The sequence below is a fragment of the Balaenoptera acutorostrata genome, chromosome 20 (genome assembly GCF_949987535.1).
Source record: "Balaenoptera acutorostrata chromosome 20, mBalAcu1.1, whole genome shotgun sequence".
Taxonomy (NCBI): domain Eukaryota; kingdom Metazoa; phylum Chordata; class Mammalia; order Artiodactyla; family Balaenopteridae; genus Balaenoptera; species Balaenoptera acutorostrata.
Window position 1 is genome coordinate 39,069,424 of NC_080083.1, and position 21,842 is coordinate 39,091,265.

At 53.3% G+C, this 21,842-nt stretch overlaps 2 protein-coding genes across 7 annotated transcripts in view; one reads left to right on the top strand and one right to left on the bottom strand.

Annotated features, from left to right (window-relative positions):
• Positions 1–21,109, top strand: part of ACSF2 (acyl-CoA synthetase family member 2) — a 29,620-nt gene extending 8,511 nt beyond the window's left edge. The window contains exons 2-18 of one of the 5 annotated variants that reach the window (XM_007176443.2): positions 7,957–8,061; positions 8,253–8,448; positions 8,825–8,953; positions 9,069–9,107; positions 9,197–9,250; positions 9,565–9,683; positions 9,803–9,968; positions 10,528–10,623; positions 10,767–10,924; positions 11,212–11,303; positions 11,588–11,664; positions 17,889–17,996; positions 19,164–19,315; positions 20,132–20,273; positions 20,371–20,481; positions 20,626–20,694; positions 20,963–21,109. In XM_007176443.2, coding sequence (XP_007176505.2) covers positions 7,957–8,061; positions 8,253–8,448; positions 8,825–8,953; positions 9,069–9,107; positions 9,197–9,250; positions 9,565–9,683; positions 9,803–9,968; positions 10,528–10,623; positions 10,767–10,924; positions 11,212–11,303; positions 11,588–11,664; positions 17,889–17,996; positions 19,164–19,315; positions 20,132–20,273; positions 20,371–20,481; positions 20,626–20,694; positions 20,963–21,013 — 1,864 coding nt within the window. In that variant the 3' untranslated portion in view covers positions 21,014–21,109. Of the gene's footprint in view, positions 1–5,957; positions 6,020–7,956; positions 8,062–8,252; positions 8,449–8,824; positions 8,954–9,068; positions 9,108–9,196; positions 9,251–9,564; positions 9,684–9,802; positions 9,969–10,527; positions 10,624–10,766; positions 10,925–11,211; positions 11,304–11,587; positions 11,665–17,888; positions 17,997–19,163; positions 19,316–20,131; positions 20,274–20,370; positions 20,482–20,625; positions 20,695–20,962 lie in introns of all 5 variants that reach the window. The other 4 variants (XM_028165005.2, XM_007176445.2, XM_007176444.2 and 1 more) reach the window with 4 other exon arrangements.
• On the bottom strand, positions 11,825–15,822 carry CHAD (chondroadherin). Of its 2 annotated transcripts, none has more exons than XM_007176442.3 (4): positions 15,022–15,822; positions 13,009–13,172; positions 12,602–12,747; positions 11,825–12,399 (listed from the first exon to the last, which is right to left on the bottom strand). In XM_007176442.3, the coding sequence occupies exons 1-3, from the start codon at positions 15,793–15,795 to the stop codon at positions 12,606–12,608; spliced, it is 1,080 nt and encodes a 359-aa protein (XP_007176504.2). In that variant the 5' UTR covers positions 15,796–15,822; the 3' UTR covers positions 11,825–12,399; positions 12,602–12,605. The 2 variants fall into 2 exon arrangements, with proteins under 2 accessions (XP_007176504.2, XP_007176503.2); XM_007176441.2 differs by having other exon boundaries at positions 11,826–12,360.
• Positions 21,110–21,842: the final 733 nt, after the last annotated feature.

Below are 21,842 nucleotides of genomic sequence, written 5' to 3' on the forward strand. Positions count from 1 at the left end.
GGGTCCAGCTCTGCCTGTGGTCTCTGCCTGACCCCGTCAGGACCTGTGGTCCTTGGTGCTCACAGAGTCTCTAGCCCTGACTTTAGTCACCAGCCCTAGAATGTCACAGAATGCTACAACTGCTCACAGGAGTTCCCTGAGCCAGCCAGCCCATGTTTTCTGTCCAGGTCCTGCCGGAAGGCTAGGCTGCACTGAGCAGGGCTGACACCGGGGCACAAGGCTTTCCAGATGGCTGTAACCAGGGGACTAGGCAGTTAGGGTGCAGAGCCATTGTAGTTGGTGCTTGGAGAGGTGAGCTGGAACCATGGGATCAGAGGCAGCAGAGAAGATGAATCAGATACCACAAATAAATCGTGGAAAAGGGCCAGTGTGGCTTGAGGGCCTGGAAGGTGAGAGCCAAGCGAGGGTGGTTCTCCATGGGCCTGTGGTACCATCAGCTTCAGGTTTGCTGCTCCAGCCCCTGTGCGGCCCCCAGAGGAGGCTGTGGACGGGCTGCAGTGTAAAGAGCTGTACATGCAGAAAGGGCCCCGGCATTGCCACCCACCAGACTGGGAAACTTAAGAAAATGAACCTCTTGCTTCATCTATAAAAATGAATAATCCTTTTTACAGATACCCTTTTGTAAACACACACACGTATTTTTGGCCACCATTTGCAAATAAGTTGCAGACATCATGCTATCAATATTTTCCATCTTTGCTGATCTCTTATGGTTATTTTGCTTTGATTTGTGACATGGACATCTTTTCTTCCTATGCTTACTGGCCACCTGTCTTCCTTCTTCTGTCAGTTTGCAGGGTTTTTTTGTGTCTCATGTGTCAATGTCACTCGTCTGTTTTCGTGGAAAGCTGTTTGTTATTGAATGATGAGGATGTTTTTACCGACTTTTATGGTGGCGTCTTGGACAAGTTGCTTAAATTCTCTCTCGGTTGTCTCCATTTGTAAGACAGGGATAAGAGCACTTGGGATGATTTGCCTGGGAAAACCTGCAAGACAGCGTTACAGGGGAGATGCTCACTGTTCTCTGTCTTCCTTCAGTTCACTACCCTGCAGGAGATTTATCCATCTCTGCCCTTCCCCACTGAGCGTGCCCATCTTTTTTCATAAATCATAATCATTACATTCCTGACTTGTCATTAAACGTCTCTACAGACATTATTGGAAATTACACTGTCAAGTAGTTATCAGGTGGATCCTAGTTTCCCGCTGGAGCAAGGCCAAAGCCTTGCCTCCAGTCAGCCATATTCTAAATAGTAAGCAATGTGCCCTGAGATGCTCTGTGCTCCTGTACATGGGGATCATGCACCCATGTAGGAAACGGGTTGGCTGGGCCAGCAGTCACAGGGTACCAGGAACTGCACAGAGGGCACAAAACTGCTTTCTCATATTGGAACTCCCAGAAAGGAAAATTCTGCTGCATTCAAAGTTGAGCTTATTTCTTTTCTTGAGTAATTTCTAAGATGGAGATCACAAACAGATGTGTTTGCTTGGCTTTCCCAGCATTATTTATTAATGTATGCATGTATTTTGCACAGAAGCTGCTTTTATTTTTTGACAGGATGGTAAATAGATGCCACAGTCGGTTGCTAAATTTAGTTTATGAATTGTGTTTCTACCAACACTGGCTTAAGCCCTAGAAGGGTCTTCTTTTTAACTTTGTATTGAAGTATAACATAGATTCAGGAAAGTACATATATTTTATATGCTCGCTTGATAAATTTTTGATAAACTGAACACACCGATACAACCAGCACCCAGCTGGCCGCTCTCTTGATTTCTAACAGCATAGCTAGGTTTTGCCTGTTTTGTACATATAAATGGAATCAGACAGTGTATACCTTTTTCTCTCTGGCTTCTTTCATTTAACATTTTTTAATGCGTTTCATTCCTATTGTTGGGTGTAGTCATAGTTCATTTGCTCTCATTGCTGTATAATATTGCAAATAATAAATCACTGTTTATCTATTCTACTGTTTATGAGTATTTGGGTAGTTTTCGTGTTGGAAATAATGCAAATATCCTGTCTTTTTGGTGAGCACATGTATGATTTCTGTTGGCTGTATACCTAGGAATAGAATTTTGTGCATTATTTTTTAAAGTGTACAATTTGATCATTTTTAGTGTGTTCATGAATATGTGCAACCCCTACCCTTAGCTATCACCTCTCTATCCTCCCACCCCCTCTGCCCGAACAACCACTTACTCTACTTTCTGTCTCTACAGATGTGCCTAACCGTAACACTTCACATAACTGGAATTATGCAATATGTGATTTTCTGTGTCTGGCTTCTTTCACTTACCACAATGTTTTTAAGGTTCATCCATGTTGTAGCATGTATCAGTACTTCATTCCTTTTTATGGTCAAATAATATTCCATTGTAGAGATATTCCCCATTTTGTTTATTTGTTTATCCATTACTGAATATTTGTGTTGTTTTCACCTTTTGGCTATTGTGAGTAGTACTGCTATGAACATTTGTGTACAAATTTTTTTTTTAAAGAATTACCATTGATTTTTGTTTTTAATTAAGAAAATTATTTATTTATTTATTTATTTTTGGCTGCATTGTGTCTTCGTTGCTGCGCGTGGGCTTTCTCTAGTTGCATCGAGCGGGGTCTACTCTTCATTGCAGCACGTGGGCTTCTCATTGTGGTGGCTTCTCTTGTGGAGCACGGGCTCTAGGCATCCGGGCTTCAGTAGTTGTGGCACACAGGCTCAGTAGTTGTGGCACAGGGACTTAGTTGCTCTGTGGCATGTGGGATCTTCCCGGACCAGGGATCGACCCTGTGTCCCCTGCATTGGCAGGTGGATTCTTAACCACTGAGCCACCAGGGAAGTCCCTGTGTACAAATCTTTGAACACTTGTTTTCACTTCTTTAGGGTATATGCCTTGGAGTGGAATTGCCAGGTCAAATGTTAACTCTATGTTTAACTCTTTGGAGAACCACCAAACTGTTTTCCACAGCAACTGCACCATTTTACATTCCCATCAGCAGTGCATAAGAGTTTCAGTTTCTCCACATGCTTACCAACACTTGATATTTTGGTTTTTTGTTTACAGCCTTCCTAGTGGGCATGAAGTGGTATTTCATTGTGGTTTTAATTTGCATTTCATGTGCTTGTTGGCCATTCATATATCTTCTTTGGAAAAAAGTCTATTCAAGTTGTTTGCTTATTTTTAATTGGGTTATGTGCATTATTTATAATTCATTCATTTGGTCATTCATTTGAACACTTCTTACATTCCAGGCCCTGTGAAGCACTGAGGATAAAACAGTGAACATATTAGTTGCCAAAGATGAAAGGTCAAAAGAATTATTATTTTTTTTTAAAATTAATTAATTAATTAATTTTTATTTTTGGCTGTGTTGGGTCTTCGTTTCTGTGCAAGGGCTTTCTCTAGTTGCAGAGAGTGGGGGCCACTCTTCATCGCGGTGCGCGGGCCTCTCACTATCGCGGGCTCTCTTGTTGCGGAGCACAGGCTCCAGACACGCAGGCTCGGTAGTTGTGGCTCACGGGCCTAGTTGCTCCGCGGCATGTGGGATCTTCCCAGACCAGGGCTCGAACCCATGTCCCCTGCATTGGCAGACAGATTCTCAACCACTGCGCCACCAGGGAAGCCCAAAAGAATTATTTTTTTAAAAAATCCTTGTTTCCTGACTTCTCTTATGAAATCAGATCTGGCAGCAGATCGGGCCTGAATTTTCACAGGCCCATTCTCTGGGGACACCTTTAGGTGGGGCTGTGCCTTGTCTCCAGTTCCCTCCCAGCTCCCGCCTGGCTGACTCACTCCCACCTGGCGTTTTACAATACCCGGTCCAAGTAGCTAAAGGCTTACTCTAGTTGTTTGAGTTGGTAGCAGCTGGGACTCCTGGCGGTCCTGCTCCAACTCCTTAAACTTTCCACAAACAAGCAAACAACTTTTCCAGAAACCAAATCTCTTTATTGTCTTTTTCAGATTTAAATGGGGTATCTGCCACTTTGTTTAAGAATAGAAAAAGAAGAGGCCACCCTTCTTGACCAAGGTGTTTGGGTGTGTCTGAGGAAGGAGGGAAGTAGAATCAGCGGTGTTTGCACTTGGTCTTTTGAAATGATGCATGGTTCTTAAGTTTATGAGCAAATTGCATTGATATGTGTTTCTAGAACTCTTCAATCCTTTGAAGGAGCAACCTGTTTCCACCACAACCCTGCCCTACGCAGTCCCAGTTTCTTGGGTTCAATTAGTAAACAATTGTGGAAAAATAAAATTGAGATTAGACAATCTCTGTTGATCAGATAGGGACTAAATCCAGAGCCTAAAGAAGAGAATTACCCATCCCATCCTTTCTCCCTGGATTGGGCAGGCAAGGCTGTAATGCTGGGGCAGTGGTACTGAACTCTCCACTTCAGGCTCAGCTATTTACCAGCTGGGCAGCCCACTTGGCCTCTTTGCACTTCAGTTTCCTTACCTGTACAATGAGAGTTCATAATTCCCACCTGTATTTTTTTGAATTGGCTTAGTGTGTATCACAAAAATCCCCTCTCACCGTGGTTTTAGGAGATGGGAGTTTCTTCTTCTGGGAGATGGCCAGTCTGTGGCCAGCATGGTACAGCCTGCTGTCAGGCTCCAGCCCCTTCTGTCTGTTGCTCTGTGGTGCCCAAGCTCACCATGTGGTCCGAGAGAACTGTCATGGGCAGCATTACAGCCAGTGGGAAAGAAAAAAAGATGTGCTTCTCTTTAAGGGTTCTTCTCGGAACCTGCACACACGACCTCTCCTTAAATCCCATTGGCCAGAACTTTATTCTTGGACCAGACCACCTGCTGGGGAAGCTTGGAAATGTGGTCTCTATTCCACCTGGCCATAGCCAGGTGAACATCCGAGGGTGTATTATTAAGGGAGAAGGGGGGTCTCTCTCATACCACATATCAGAGCCACCATGAAGATAAAGGAGATAATACACAGGGCAATTGAACTGCATTTGGGGGAGGCACATTAATCAACCTGTTGAGTTGCCAACTAGACACTCCAAGAAGCCACTGAAAACCATGGTGAATGTGTAGAAAATCAGATTCCAAACAAAATAGGACTCCGGGTCATTTTGAGAATAAGAGGGTCTGTGTTGTCGGGCAGATCCCCCCGCTCCCCACCTTTAATGATTTGTTGACAATGTGACCATTAAACTGGCTGAGATCTGTATTTCTCTGCCTTCTAATCCAGATGCTGGGCTGTTGGGAAGTGGCCTGCCAGGCTTTCAAGGGTAGTGGTAAGCCACTGAACGCAAAAAATGTATATAGTTAGGATTCACCAGTTGTAAGCAACAGAAACCGAACTCAGACTGGCTTAAATTTGTTTGTTTGTTCATATTTTAGATTACACATATAAGTGAGATCATGCAGTATTAATCTTTCTGTGTCTGGCTTATTTCCCTTAAGCATAATGTCCTTTAGGTTCATCCATGTTGTTGCAAATGGAGTTCAGCTTTCCCCTCCCCCACCCCCAGATTGGCTTAAATTGAAAGAGGGAATTTATTGACTGTTGACAGTGAAAAGTCCAGAGGTAGGTAGGCTTAACACGTGACTGGGTCTAGGTATTCGACAATCTCAAGATTAAGTCCTGTCACTGGGTCTTCCTGTCTCTGTTTCTGTCTCTCTTTGTCTCTCTGTCTCTTTCTGTCTCTCCTACTTTCCTCTGTGTTGGCTTTCTTCTTAAGCAGGTTTTCTCCACATGCTTGCTCTTGCAACTATCACTTTGGCAAACCCAAAGAAAAGAGCATATCTGTTTCCCAGTGGGCAAAAATGGATGCCCTCCACAGTATGCCTGTGAGTGAAGGATTTGGGTACACAGTCTCTCTTGAGGGGTGTCATGGTGACCACAGGGAACTACCTTAGTAGTAGTTCTTTAGGTTTGTCAACCTGAGTGTGGGCTGCTGGCAGGGCTTCAGAGGCCTGTGACACCTGGTTGTTTTCTGCTCCAGCACACCTGAGGGAACCACCTGGCTTAGGTGGCTCGCCACAACCCTTTGAGAAGACTGCCCAGGTAGGTAAATAGCATCCCCTTGAGGATAACCACTGATCCAAGTCCTCAAACTTTATAGGTGGGGAAGCTGAGGCCTAGAGAGACGAAGACACAGGTATCTTAACTTGGATTCTCTTGAGAGCAAAGACTTGGGTGCTGGTGGTTTATTTGTGATCCTAGGAAGTAGGAGTGAGGGAGTGCGGAGAGGAGACAAGAAGAGAAGTCAGGGGGCTTCCCCGGTGGCGCAGTGGATGAGAATCTGCCTGCCAATGCAGGGGACACAGGTTCGAACCCTGGTCTGGGAGGATCCCACATGCCACGGAGCGACTAGGCCCGTGAGCCACAATTGCTGAGCCTGCGCATCTGGAGCCTGTGCTCCGCAGCAAGAGAGGCCGCGATAGTGAGAGGCCCGCGCACCACGATGAAGAGTGGCCCCCGCTTGCCACAACTAGAGAAAGCCCTCACACAGAAACGAAGACCCAACACAGCCATAAATTAAATAAATAAATAAATAAATAAATAAATAAATAAATAAATAAAAAGAAGTCAGTATGGGGTGTGTGCAGGCAACCAGGGTCTTCCCCCCAGGACTTGATGCCTCCCAGAACTGTCCAGCGAAGAAGGGGAGACTTGAGGGAGTCCCTGAGCAGACAGAACCACAAGGAACTGTCCCAGCAGCTGAAACCAGAGGTGCACTGAGGAGACATGTCAAGGGACACCAAAGGTGTCTGTGACAGCCACCCACCCAGCTGGGGGTACACCTGGGATGAGACCTCAAGCCCCCAACTCCAGCCCAGTGCTCGCTCGCTTCCCAATGTGTGGCTCAGCCTCGATGAAGTCAGGACAGCCTCCTCATCAGCCCACACTGGGACCCACCCTCCTGTGAGATGAGGTCTCCTCTCCCATTTACAGGGAAAACCAGTTTTGCTCCCCTCTGCCCTGCATACCTTGTTCTTCCCAGAAATTCTCCCCCATAAGCCATAAGCGGCCAATCAGTGAAAGCTAAGCTCGGTCTTTTCAGCTCAGCAGCTGCAGGACTGAATCATCAGGAAGGGTCCCTGGGGCCCACACCACCCAGTGGTGGCCCAGAGGAGGCCTGGAAGGGTTCTGGAGCATGCCCTCTCTGATGAGAACAGGGTCTGAGAGCTACCACACTCCCACCTGGGCCTGGGTGGGAGCCCAGCAGCTGTCACCCAGGGCAGCAAAGTGGGCACTAGCAGGCCTAGGCCTGTGATACTTGAACTGCTGGGGACCTTTTTTCATTTTTGTTTTTAAATAATTGATAGACTTTAGTTTTAATAATTAATAGACAGTTTTAGTTTTTAATTTTTTTTAATGTAGATTTATTTAATTTATTTATTTGGTTGCACTGGGTCTCAGTTGCAGCAGGCGTGCTCCTTAGTTGCGGCTCGCGGGCTCCTTAGCTGTGGGTCGCCGGCTCCTTAGTTGTGGCATGTGTGCTCCTTAGTTGCGGCTGGCATGCTCCTTAGTTGTGGCATGTGAATTCTTAGTTGCGACATGCATGTGGGATCTAGTTCCCTGACCAGGGATCAAACCTGGGCCCCCTGCATTGGGAGCACGGAGTCTTAACCACTGCACCACCAGAGAAGTCCCCCTAGACAGTTTTAGAGTTACAGAATAACTGAGCAGATCGAACATAGAGTTCCTTATACCCACCCCCGACCCCACCCCGGCACAGTTTCCCTGATATTAACGTCTGCATTAGTGTGGTACACTTGTTAAAATTAGGGAACTAGTATGGTACATTATTATTGACTATAGTCCATAGTACATTAAGGTTTAGTCCTTGTGTTAGACTATTCTGTGGGTTTTGACAAATACCCAGGGGCCTTTTTACTAGAAGGAAGCAGTGTCTAGGATGAGGCCATTCCTAGCCCACACAGGCTACCTCCCTGCTTAGTCAAATCAGCGTGATTGACTTTAGTTTCCCTTTCCAGGGTTTTGGCACCAAGGCTCCAGGCCCCTGGCACTGAGTGGAAACTGGGGAGTAGGTTGGGGAAAAGAACCTTCTCTCTGATTAACGACAGGAAGTCAGCCTCCAGGTTTGATCTCCCAAGGGCGAAGCAGGTCCTAAGTTAAATGATGATGGTCCCTGGGGATGGGGCGGATCAGACAGTTTCTGGAGCACCCCGCACACATTGTAAGCGGCCTACCTCCCAGCGGGGTGTGCCAGCCTTTGTTGCCAGGGACGCCTGGGTTGGTGCAGTTGAGCCCATAGCCCCTCTCCCCACAGTTCTGGAGAGATGGATCGCACCGCCACCCTGCCCGTCGGAGGCCTCAGCTATGTCCAGGGCCATACCACATTGCACCTTATTAACAAGACTGTGGGGCAGTGCCTGGATACCACAGCACAGAGGGTCCCGGACCGAGAGGCCTTGGTTGTCCACCACGAAAACATCAGGTTGACCTTTGCCCAGCTCAAGGAGGAGGTGGGTCCTGACTTTGAACCCTCAAAGTGGGCAGGTGCTGGCCCCCAGGCTGCCCTGGCTGGGTGGAGCAGCAAGGGTGGTGCCTAGCCATGGGGCAGGGTGCTGGGGCTGCCTGAGAGCCCCAAGGGATGTCAGGAGAGGAGGGCAGGGCTGAGGCAGAGGTGGCCCAGGTGCCTCCTGCATCAGTCATTCTTGGGACACTGGTTAACTATGCATGTTCCCAAGCCCCCTCCAGATCTGCTGAGGCCTAGGTATCTGCCTGTCCCTTGTTCCCAGGTGGTTCTGATGTGAACCCCTGGGCCAAAGGTTAACGGGCAAGTCATGGGCCCCTTTCTGCTCACCTGCATCTCACCCTTTTGTGCCCTGTTTATACCAGGTGGACAAAGCTGCTTCTGGGCTCCTGAGTATTGGCCTCTGCAAGGGTGACCGTCTGGGCATGTGGGGACCCAACTCCTACGCATGGGTACTCATGCAGCTGGCCACGGCCCAGGCAGGCATCATTCTGGTGAGGAGGGGCTTGCCTGGCACAGCTGGCTGTGAGGGGGTGGGGCATCATTCAGGGGAACCCCCTGGACCCTTGGCCCCAGAATCATACCAGTGCCTGGCTGGTTTCACACCAGCTAGTGCTTTCTCCTGAAGCCCACCAAGGAAGCCTGAAGGTACAGGGTGCTGCCTCTGAGGGTGGAGGGGCAGTGAGAGGGACAGAGTCTGCCCAGGACACATGATGTACCCTCGCTGTCTCCGCCAGGTGTCTGTGAACCCAGCCTACCAGGCTATGGAGGTGGAGTATGCCCTCAGGAAGGTAGGCCCATCCCTTGCCTTGGTGGGGGCGGGGGAGCCAGCTGGTGCCTGGCACAGGGGGCTTCCAGTTGTCACAGAGGGCTGACTGGGCTGGGGGGCCATGCACACGTGAGTGACCCCCAGAGTCTGTCCTTCCTCAGCCGGTGGGTGGGAAGAGCGGGTTGTTGGTCAGACAGGCTAGTGTGCGTGTTGGGGGTGGTGCATGTGTGTGTCGTGGTGGTGGTGTGCGTGGGCAAGAGAGCAACAGTTAGGACGCCGCCACATCCCCAGGCTGGGGCTTCCTGCTGACCGTGGTGGGGCGCTCCCCTTCTACAGGTGGGCTGCAAAGCCCTCGTGTTCCCCAGGCAATTCAAGACCCAGCATTACTACAACATCCTGAAGCAGATCTGTCCAGAGGTGGAGAAGGCCCAGCCAGGGGACTTGAAGAGTCAGAGGTGGGGGTGTCCCAGATTGGGAGGGGTGCCTCATGCAGCCTCCTGGCCCCCTCATCCCTTACCCATCTCTGTGGGCCCCGCCTCAGCCCCCGACTCTCACCATGCTCCCTTACCCCCAGGCTCCCAGATCTGACCACAGTCATCTCGGTGGACGCCCCTCTGCCAGGGACGCTGCTCCTGGATGAGGTGGTGGCAGCTGGCAGTCAAGAGCAGAATCTGGCCCGGCTCCGGCTCACCCAGCAGCTCCTGTCCTGCCATGACCCCATCAACATCCAGTTCACCTCGGTAGGGCAGAGGTCTCCTGTCCCGAGCCCAGGCTGGCACACTAACCCTTGCCCGCCATGTGACCCTCCCCTGAGAAGCAGGAGGCAGCAGAGGAGATCAGGGGAGAGCAAACACTCTTCTAGTGGGGCCAGCCCTAGCTGTCTGCTCTGCCCTGGAAAACACCAGCAACTGGTATCCTTGTCACATGCCCACCTCCCCTTGCCCTCTTGTCCCCAGCACAGGGGCAGATGCACTGAGCCACCACAGGTCAGAGCCCCTCATTTAGCAGATGGGGAAACTGAGGCCCAGAGAGGGCATCTGCTGGTGAGCCACAGAGTTCTCTGAGCCACCTCGTGAGCGGCATAAGGACAGACCTTATTTGCCACCTTTGTGGATCCTAACACCTGGCACTGTGTAGGCATGTGGCAAATCTTCGTGAATACGTATTGAGAGGATGAATGGATCTGGGCCAGCCGTCTCGGTCTCCTGACTCCCAGTCCAGTGCTCTTCCATGCACTGGCCCAGGGTGGGAAGGAGATGGGATGAAAGAGGCCAAGCCGTCACCTGCTTGTCTTTTCAGGGGACAACCGGCAGCCCCAAGGGGGCCACGCTCTCCCACTACAACATTGTCAACAACTCCAACATGATAGGAGAGCGCCTGAGACTGCACCAGAAGGTGAGGGGGTGCTGGCCCCCAGCAAGGGCTTCCCTGGCACCGTGCCGGCGGGGGGCGGGGGGCTTGCTGGGCTCCCCCGCTGGCTAGAGGAACTGGCTTCCGGGGGCCCCGCAACAGACCCAGCCTCCTGCTTCCATCTCCAGCCACCAGACAAGTCACGGGTGGTCCTGCCCAACCCCCTGTACCACTGCCTGGGTTCCGTGGGAGGCACAATGGTGAGCTTGATGCACGGGGTCACCCTCATCCTGTCCTCTCCGGTCTTTGATGGCAAGAAAGCGCTGGAGGCCATCAGCAGAGAGAGGTGGGCATCAGTGGACAGCTATCTGCGGGCTGATAAGACCCTCCTATTCCTCACTCCTGGGCCCTGATCCCTTTCCAAGATGTCTCTTCCCTCCAACCAGGAGAAATGGAGGCGGGGTAGTGGGAGACCCCCAGGAGAGGACCAGTTCCTCCCTCCAAGGAGCTTCTCCTGCCTGTTCCCCACAGTTGCAGCCTTGGCCCTTACTGTAGGGTCACGGTGGGGTGGTGAGAAGAGGAAGTTCCCTTCTACTTCCAAGCCTGATTCTGAGATGTACCTCCCTCATGCAGAGGCTCCTTGCTGTATGGAACTCCCACAATGTTCGTGGACATTCTGAACCAACCAGACTTCTCAAGTTATGACATCTCAGCCATGTGTGGAGGTGGGATGGGGCCAAGGGTGGCAGGCCAGGATTGGCCCAGTGAGCTACATATGTGCCCAAGCTTTCATTTAAGGGCAAGAAGGCCACTGTAGAAACATGGGTGGGAGGGAGGCAAATCCCCAGTGTCCCTAGACTCCAGCCCAAGGCCAGCTGCCTGGTCTAGGAATAGGTCCAGGGTTGGGGAGAGAAGGGAATGTTATTTCCTAAAAAGGGCCGTAGGTGAAGGGGGGGGTCCACTGGGCCTGGAGAAGGTGGGAGCTGTGTCAGCCCTCTCTCTGATTCAGGTGTGATTGGTGGGTCCCCTGCATCCCCAGAGCTGATCCGAGCCATCATCAACAAGCTGAACATGAAGGAACTGGTGGTGAGTGGAGGACGGGGCTGGGCGAGAAGAGATTGCTGGGAGTGGGGAGGAGCCCAGCCTGGGTCTCCAAGGAAGACCCTCTGGCTGGCCCTCATTCCAGAAAGCAGATGTGAGAAAAAGCAATCTTACCTAATCAGCAGCTCTCAAGTCACAGAGATAGGTGACAGGGGAGTAAATATTACACATACATAAATTTATATTTATAGAAATCTGGGGAAGAAATGCAGCATGGGAGGATGTGTGGCAAAGCACCAGTGTCCGGCTAGAGTGTCCTGGCAGGCGAGGGCTGGCAAAGTTGGGGGTAGGGGCTTGAGACCCTTCCTGGAGGCAAGGGGTGGGGCAAGGATCTGATGTTTGTTTCCAAATGGTAGGGAAAGGGGAGCAGAAACGAGGATTCTGGAAGAGTGGCCATCCTGATGGCCACCGTGTTCCGGTTCTAAAGGACTTGGGGGTCTCAGCAACAGCTTCTCTGAGAGGAGCCATAGCTGCGGGGCCAGGCGCCATGAAGCTCTCACCGTCAGGCGGAGCTGGGTTTGTGCTGCAGTGCCCGAGTCCCCTGCCAGGACATGTCTAGGTGTGGACAGCTTTGTGCATCAGCAAAGGCTGTGGGGAGAAGGTGGGGGTCGGAGGTGGGAGGATCAGTAGTTTCTCCGGCAGAAGGCAGAGACCAGTCACCAGGACCGGCTGGGTCAGGACCTGAGGTGAGGCAAGGATTGGTGTCAGGACTCCAACAACCTAGGCAGTGTTTGGAGAGAATGGTGGTGGTCCTGGGCAGTATCATTTTCCCCCTTAGAGGGGGAGCCCCAGTCCTCCCCTCCTCTCCCTGCAAAAATGGAGGGTCTGCATGCCCTTCCATGGTGGGGAAGAATCCTGGGACACCCTTCTCACTTCCAGAATCTCCAGAGAGGGAATGGGGGACCTGCCCACCGGGCCCCACCTGTTTAATGGCGGCCGGCTTTCTTGGACCTCTTAGTGGGGAACTTGCAGCCGCGGAAGGCGTCCGTGTCACGAATGTGCTGGCCCCTGAACTTGGCGGGCGACACGCAAGTGGCATCAGGGCGGGAGGTCTTGGCTTCCAGCCACCTGGAGAGACAGAGAATTGCTGGGGTAGGGGAAGAGATGTAAGAGTACTGGAGGAAGGGACAGTGAGCCATGGGGCTAGGGTGACTTGGCTTTAGGGTAGTCTGGAACTGTCATCTTCATGCAAATCGGGAAATGCCCAGGGTTCCACACCTATTAGGCAGCAGATCTAGGACATATACCCAGGATGTCTTAGTGCAGGGCCAGTGTGTCTCTACTTCATCACATGAGCGTGTTCTGGGGGTACCACGGGGGTCCTCTCACCTCCGCAGTCCCTGGAGCTGGCAGGTACATTTCCAGGGGTTGTTGGTGAGGGTGAGGGTCTCCAGGCTGTCAAAGGGGAAGCTGGAAGGCAGCTGGTTCAGGCGATTGTTCTCCAGATGGACATGTTTCAGCGTGGTCACACCCAGGAAGGCACCATCAGAGAACTAGGGAGGGAGGTGGGCACGAGTGAGCACCCCAACCTGTGTCCGGCCTCTCCCATCTCTATGGCCCCAGAGGGGCAGGGTCCTTCCCTGGACGTAAGCAGTGGCACCTTGAGGAGTTTCACAGTATGACTAAGTTGTCTCAGATGACCTAATCCATACAACCACCTTTTGAGATAGGTAGTGTTATTTGCAATATGTAAACTGGTGGGGGGGGGGGGGAGGGGGCGGGGTTAAGTCCCTTGCCCAGGGAGTCAACAGTAGCTGCAGGACCACATCCAGCTCCTCCTCCCCTGGCACCATGATTCCTGCACAAACACTGGGGCTGGGGAGGCAGCCAGAGTTGGCCCCAGTGGCCCAAGCTGGCACACAGTGAAGCTGGTCAGTGTTTGGTGGGATGGGCAGGGGGCCCAGGTTCCCCACAGCCCCCAGGGTCCTGGGATGTCCCCCAGCTCTATCCTCACTGCTCCCTCACTGCCTGCCAGACTCTATTTGCAGAGCCACCTGGGTGGAGTCTTGGGCCAGGTTGGCTGGTTCCAGAGGAAACATTCTATTGGTGCCCATATCTTGGCCCAGACGTCACAGTTCCTGCCTGGCCTCCCCTGCCCCAAATGAGCCCCTGCTGCCCTGCTCTACTTCCCACTGAAAGGCCACGCTGGCAGTGGTGGGCCACAGGGGACTCTGACTTCTGCTGGGGAGTGGCTGGGGCTGAAGAAGGGCAGGCTCAGGCAGACTCTGTCCACCCAGATGAAGGCTGGTCGCCATCCAGGTATTATTCTGCCCTCATCTCTGTGCCTGTGGCCCAGGGAAGGGTGTGAAGTTCCCTGGTAATCAGACTGCTCTGATGACCATCTCCCCCACCTTGCCCTGGTCCCTGCCCAAACCTCCTGGCCGGAGCCCCTACACCAGAGCGATTTTCTAGTCCCAAGGAAGGATTCCACTCCGACCCAAGGCAGCCCCACCTGGCCAGGTGCTGGGCATCACAGAGGAGGAAGGACTGAGTGAGGACGCAGCCAGGAGATGGGTCTGGTGACCGGGGTGGGCAAAGGGCAGTGAGTTGTCTGGGACACAGTGAGGCATGGCCAGTCTTTCCTATGGGGAGACACCTAGGGTCCTTGTGCCAAAGGTTAACAGTGGTGAGTGGTTCTTGCCTTTGCCCCTTCACGGAACCCATGGGTGCATGTCTGCAACCTGGGTCAGGCCCCCTGTCCCCACTCAGCTGAAATGGACCTGAGAATGCAGTGGAATGTATGTGTGTGGACTGGGGGTGGGGATGAGGGATCCATCAGGGCCTCTGGGAGGCAAGGAGGAGGTCTTCCTCAGGTATGTCCTCCCCCTCACTCCCCAGCCCCCCACCCCACCTTAGCACACTCCCCGCCAGGAACAGGGTGTCTTTGTGGGCCTGATTTGCCCAGCTCCTCTGGAAGGCTCCTCAGTAAACAAACCTCCCTTTATGGGGTGGTAGTTTTACTGGAGACGGGGAAAAAAACAGCATAGGAGGGGTGGAAGGCCCAACAGGAAGGGGTGGCTGCTGCACACAGCAGGGGGTTCGGGAGCCCTGGACATGCCTCCTGGGGGCCATTGGTGGGGCCAGGGCAGCCCCAGCTCTGTTTATAAGTAGGAATCCTAGGAGGGCAGTGGCCGAGACTAGGGACAGGGGCAGCAGGGCAGGATTTTGGGTGAGAATATGACAAGATGAGGACAGAGGTAGCAGAGCTCCTCACCTTGGAGACAGCCCTAGGAAGAGGCAATTTTAGGGGAGAGGGGATGGTGCCCAGCTGTGGCCCGGGATCCCTGGGTCTCCTGGCGGTGAAGGCGGAGCTGGGGCAGAGCCCTGCAGCCAGGAGCTCACCTTCTCCAGGTTGGTGTTGTCCAGCCAGAGGGTCTCCAGATATCTGCCGAAAGACTGGAACGCATTGTCGGGAATGCTTTTCAGGGGATTGTGGGACAGCTTCAGATCCTCCACCACCCGCAGCTTGCTCAGAGCAGCCAAGGGGTAGCTGGACAGCTGGTTCCTATCCAGGTAGAACTTGGCGAGGTTCTCCACGTCATCCAGAGTGCCGGGGTGCAGGGAACTGAGTGAGTTTTCCGACAGGTAGAGCCAGCGCAGGTCCTTGGTGCCGTGGAAGGCGCCTGAGCGCAGCTCGCGGATCTTGTTGTTGTTGAGCTGCAGGATGAAGAGGTTGACCAGCGGAGAGAGCAGCCCCCGGGGCAGCTCGGTCACCTTGTTGTGGTCCAGGTAGAGGTAGGTGAGCTCGCTCAGGTCGTCGAAGGCGCCGGTGCGCAGCACGCGGATGTCATTGTGGGACAGGTACAGGTAGATGAGCTGCTTGAGGCCGCGGAAGGCGCCCGCGGCCACCTCGCGGATCTGGCAGTGCTGCAGGTGCAGCGACACGAGGTTCGGCATGGCCCGAAACGAGTTGGCAGCCAGCACTGGGAAGTTGTTGCGCTGTAGGTTGAGCAGCTTGGTCTTCTCTGACACCTTGGGGATCTTCTGCAGCCCCACCTTGTCGCAGATGACGTGCTGCAGGTCACCGTGGCAGTGGCAGTTCTGGGGGCAGGCGGCCAGCGCCGGCAGCAGGCCGGCCAGGAGGCCGAGGCTGAGCAAGAGCATCGGGCGGGCCATGGCCGGGACGCCTGGGGCCGGGGCTGGGGGCAGCGGCAAGTCCTCGGTGCTCGGTCTCCCGCCCTATTTATACGATGGCCCTGACCGCAGCCGGCAGCCCGAGCCAGCTCCTACGTGGAGCCGCGAGGCCACCGGGTTAACTCCCTCCCGCCTGGAGCTGCGCCCCCGCCCTCGAAGGGGAGGGGCCCTCCCACCCTGGGGACCGCGTGGTCCCCTATCTCCCTGCCCTCGGATTCTGCTCCCTCCCCACCCCACCCCCTTCCCCACCCCCACCCCCGCAGGGGAGGGTATGGGTGTGTCCAGGGCCCGGAGTTTACACCAAAGAGAGGGAGGCGTTCCCTGAACTTATTTGTTTGCTCAAGTCTGAGCCTCCACGCCTCCCCCCTTCTGCGCTCGGCTGTGTGCCCTGGACCCAGCGAGGGAGGAAGTGGGGACGGACAGCCGGACGCGAGTCTCGCCGCAGTCGCCGGCCCGCGGCGCTTTAATGGGGCTCTCTGGCGTCGGGCTCCCCTTCCAGCTGCACCCGCAGCCAGCCCTCAGGAGGTGGGAGCTCTTCCCTGCCCTGGACTGGCCTCTGGCCCCTCTCTGCCAGCCCCGGGCTTGAGTTTCTGTCCCCTGCACCGCCTATGCCCCTTTGCCACGACTGAAGGTAACCAGAAAAGTGGGAACTGGGGGCAAGGGGAATGACCCACAGGGCTCGGCAAACACCTGAAGACCACAGGCACAGTCACACCATCTCCCCCCTCCTTAATCTCCCTGAAATGTCCCCATCTCCTCATCCCCACCCCCAGCGGTCAGGACCCCTTGGTTGGGGGTGTTCTCCCAGGGTGGCGGCCAGAGAGGTGTCAAGGTGTACTTGACAGAAGCCACACCTGGGCAGTGGCCCAGGACTGTGAGGGTGGGTGAGGGGGCTGGGTCCTGGCCACAAGGGACCAGCCCTAGACAGCTTGGGCTTCTCGACCCTAGGTCCTGTGGGCAGCCCTGCCCCAGCCGACCAGGTCTCTGTGTGTCCACGTGCCAGCCACGGTGTCCAGATTTTTGTGGAAAAGGGGGGGGTGGGCAGGCAGAGTCTCAGCTCTGGCCCCAGAGTGAGCTCTGGGCTGATGGTAGGGGTTCTTGTCTGTGTTGGGGGGTGAGGGGAGGAACCAGACCCCAGGTCTCTCCAAACCCCAGCTATGCCTGAGTCATTTCCACTAACACAGAGGAAATGGGGGGTAGGGTGGGGTTGAAGGATGAAAAAAGGTCTGGTGTCTTCGCTGGCTGGAAGGAACCTAGAACAGAGGGTAGCCAGCCCCTCTCCCTTCACCCAGCACTCAGGTGTGGAGGCCTGCCCTCTCCTAAGCCCCTTTCACCTGTCGCCTCTGGATGGGGGTCATAGTTGGCCGAGAACACTGCCTGGTGATGTTCCTCCAAGGCTGGCTGCTGGTTTTCTGTTGCTTAGGATGTTCTGACCACTAGAAGGGGGGGTGCGGGGAGGGGGGTGTGTGCCACTGGCTTTTTAAATCCTTGCTTTGGCTGTATTTTTAGTTTGAGGAAAATAAATTTACAGGAAACTTTCCAGAACTTGGGGGGCACCTACCCCAAGGCTAGGCACTTGTCCCGGGTTTCGGGTGGGTTGTGCCTGTGTAGCTCCCAGCTGGCCAAGGCAGGGTGGCTTTCTCATCAAGTTTATGGGTCCTTCAGCTTGGAAGGGTGGGGCAGGGGATGTTGTGGCCCGAAATCAGGAAGGGTGTGCTAAGACAGCGGGGGGAGGAGGTGGAGAAGGCTGGGACATTGGTAACGCTGGGAGCCACAGGCTAAAGCATGTGACTGCTCCAGGAAAGAACAAAGACTGAGAGCCCGGCGGAAGAGAATGGCTTCCCTGCTCTCAATTTTATTTCAGACCTGGGGCCCCTGCTAGTTGAGCTAGTCTGCAATACATCCAGTGCCTCTGCCTCCTGACTTCTGCCGAATATGCCTCTTTTCCCACCATTCAACTGCCTTCCACTCTCCCCATTCCCCGCCCCCCCCACCCGGTTCCTTCCCTCAGGGTAACTTCCCCATCCTGCTGCAGTCCTGGGCTCTGTTCCAAACACCCTTTCTGGACCCTCTAGGTGGTTTATGGATCCACAGAGAACAGTCCCGTGACCTTCATGAACTTCACCGAGGACGCAGTGGCGCAGAAGGCAGAAAGTGTGGGCAGGATCATGCCTCACACAGAGGTGGGCCCCAGACCCCACCTCCCACCACTCGCCGGGGGTTCACCCCCTGGGATGTTTATTGTTTTCAATTAGAGATCCAAACAGCTCACTCGAGACGCCGAGAGCCCCCAGCAGCAAGGTCTTCCCGGGCCTGGGGCTTTCTCTGTGGGCTGAGGCCTGAGCGCGGAAGAGCTGGAACAGTGGCCAGCCGCAGCTGAACTTCTCTGCCTCCCTTCCTGTCTGATGTGTGTTTTTGCCAAGCCCACTGTCTGTTTTGGGGCAGCCAGAACAGCCTCAAAGAGGATCCAGGGCACAGAGATTTTTCCTACATGGCTCTTTCTCTCCCGTAGCCCTGCCCTCCCCCCACCACCCCCACTCACTTCGGCAGAGGTCCTCTTTTCGCTTGGCATAAACGGTTTCCCAAGCAGCTTCTTCCTCTGGGGGTCCCTTGCACCTTGAAGGCTGACCCAGAGCACCTTTCGCTCTCAAATTCCCAGCCTCTAACACTGGTGCTTTATGCCAGCCCGTACCTGGTTTCCCCTCCCGCCTTGTGCCCTTGCCCCTCTGGGGTCACTGCCAGAGTGCTTCCCCTGGGGCCAACTGCCCTTCTCCCTGAAGTGAGTGTGCAGTGACATCAGCCCCCTCCCATGTGTCTGACAGCCTCACTGCCACTCGCTGGGATGCCCACCTGTGAGGTAGACAGGGCAAGTGTAGTTCTCCCTATTTCACAGATGCAGACACGAGGCACAGAGCCTAAGCTTTCCTTGCACGTTGGCTGTGGCTCATTTCTCAACTAGGCTTTCAGATTCTGCCTGTTTGCCACCTCTTCTGTTCACATGGCCCTGCTGTGCCACCCTCTTTGGCTTCTTTATTTACTACTTAATGGGAAGTAAGAGGAGACTCCCCTTTCTTGTGCATTGTTTATAATTCTTCAGCTGGTCTGGCTTCCCCGCAGGCGGCCTCCTCTGAGCAGCTCCTGGCCTGGGCCTCAGCTATTCTTTCATGCCCAGCTCCAGTGTCGGACTGGTGATGGATCTACTCCAGCCTTTGTCTCCCTTCCCTGGGGATGGGCAGAGCCAGGGGCCTTCATTACTAGGGGGAAGGAAGGCAAAGCTCCCCCCATCCTGAGGGCCCCCCATCCCGAAGTGAAAGGGTGGGAGGCCCCAGCCTGAAGCTGCCTGGTCCCAGGCCCAGATTGTGAACGTGGGGACGGGGACACTGGCAGAGCTGAACACACCTGGAGAGCTGTGCATCCGAGGGTACTGCGTCATGCTGGGCTACTGGGGTGAGCCCTGGAAGACCGAGGAAGCAACTGGACAGGACAAGTGGTACCGGACAGGGTGAGAAGGCAGGGCAGTGTGGAGAGTTGGGCTGCCGAGGGGAGGCTGGGGGTCCTGAGGCTGAGCTGGCAACATTGAGCTAGAACAGGGAGAACATGTGTGTCAAGATGGCCCCTTCACATCTCTGAGACTTAGTTTCCAAAATGTATAAAATGGGGATGACCATAGTCTCCAAATAGGGCTCCCAGAAGGACCAAATGCAGCACAGATGAGAGCACCCGGGACAGTGCCTGCAAAATCTGAGCCAAGATTCAGTCACTCATTTAATTCAACAAATTCCAATTATGCACCTGCCATGTGCCAGCACTATTCTAAACACCGGTGGTCCAGTGGAAGGCACAATGGGAAGGATCCTGCTCTTACTTCCCACATATCTGGTGGAGGGAGACAGATACAAACAAGATCATTTCAGACATTTATAAACATCACGAAGAAAATAAAATAGGGTCATAAGAGAGAGAGTGGCTGTGGTGGGGAGGGGAGCTTCCCTTTATGGGGTGATCAGAGAAGGCTTCTCTAAGGTGGAAACGTTTGAGCTGAAACCTGAATGATAAGAAGAAGCCAGCCATGAAAATCATATGTATAGATATGTTTAGAGAGAGAGAGAAAATATGCCATAGGTATGAGTTTACTTGGTTTTATCTGCCTCCTACATTAGACTATACTATCCAAGTAATGTCTTGTTCATGTCATATGCCCCAGAGTCTAGAGTAGTGCAAGACATATAGTAGGTGCTTGATAAATGTTTGCTGAATGAGTGAGCGAGCCAGCCAGATGAGGCAGAGATGAGAGGCGGCTCCTGGGTTTTCCTTGCAGAGACATTGCCATGATGGACGAGCAGGGCTTCTGCAAGATCCTGGGCCGCTCCAAGGATATGATCATCCGCGGCGGTGAGAACATCTACCCCGCTGAGCTCGAGAACTTCTTTCACACCCACCCACAGGTGCAGGAAGTGCAGGTGAGGTGCCCAGCCCAGGTGAGCCCAGGTGAGACCCCAAGAGCAGGGGACACGGATGGGGATGGGGATGTCTGATATCTATTTCTGACTCTGGAAGGTGGTGGGAGTGAAGGATGACCGGATGGGGGAGGAAATCTGTGCCTGCATTCAGCTCAAGAAAGGGGAGAAGACCACAGCGGAGGAGATCAAGGCTTTCTGCAAAGGGAAGGTGGGACCCTCAACCCACCCCAAGCATCACGATGTTGCTCAGTTCTCCAACACCCTCTGCCTGCCAACCTGTCAGCCCACTGTCCCCTACACCCAACTGTGGGACCCCGCCCAGCCTCATGCTTTATCTCCCTCTGGTCTGCAGATCTCCCACTTCAAGATTCCCCGATACATCGTGTTTGTCACAAACTACCCCCTCACCGTCTCAGGAAAGGTGTGTAAGGAGACCAGGGAGGGGTAGGGGAGCCCGGGGCCCAGGTGCAGACGGTCAGGCGGCCTGCCTATACCTCCCTGAGTGGTGGGCCAGATTCTGTTGAGAGGCTGGCAGTAGGGTAACCAACTAGTCAGCTCATCCTGGTTTGCCCCAAACTTTCCTAGCTTTAACCTGAGAAACTCCTCAGTCCTAGGCAAACCAGCTGGGCTTGGTCACCCTAGCTGGCAGAGGCCCACGCCTGGTTCTCACTCCTTTCCCTTTCCTCTAGGTCCAGAAATTCAAACTTCGAGAGCAGATGGAACAACATCTAAACCTGTGAATAAAGGAGTGGGGAGGATCCTTCCTCCCTGCCCTTCCCCCACATTCCCCTTGCCGGCTCTGTGATTTGGCATAAAGAGCTTCTCTGTTTACTTTGGCTGGTCTCTCGCTGGCGTGCTCTCTTGGCAGCTGCTACAGGATGGAGAAGGGAAGAGACCAAAGCACTTTCAGACCTCCTATTCCTTGTCAACGATGGTACTAAGCACTTTGGCGTGCAGTATCTACTTCATTTAATCCTCACTCGATTCCTTTGAGATACCAACACAATATTTTTTAGGGCTATACTCATTTCTTTTTCACATTGTTGCTAGATTAGTACAGCAAGAAGTCTTCTTTTTTTTTTTTTTTAAAAACAGCTTTATTGAGTTATAATTCACATACCACCTGATTCACCCATTTAAAGTGTTACATCAGTGGTTTTTAGTATATTCACAGATATGTGCACCCATCACCAAAGTCAATTTAAAAAATGTTCATCACCTTTTAAAAAGAAACTCCATACTCTTTAGCTATCATCCTACATCCCCCTACTCCCCCATCCCTCCCAACCAACCCAATTTTCAGTGAACCTGGGGCTTCCTTGATGGGCAGATAAAGCAGGAGAAAGCAGGCTGTAGCTTGACCCAAGAAATAAAAACAGCTGAGCACAGCGATTTCCAGTTCACAGAGACAGAAAGAAAAGTTTCTTCTGCTTGCAAGCCTTACCTCCCAGTGTGTCTGCCCCCAGCAGCAGCAGCCTCCTCTTTACTTTTTAGAAAATGAACATAAATTTAGGGTATTCTGAGTGCCAGGCACTATACACATACAGGTGCATCCATATACATTTCCTG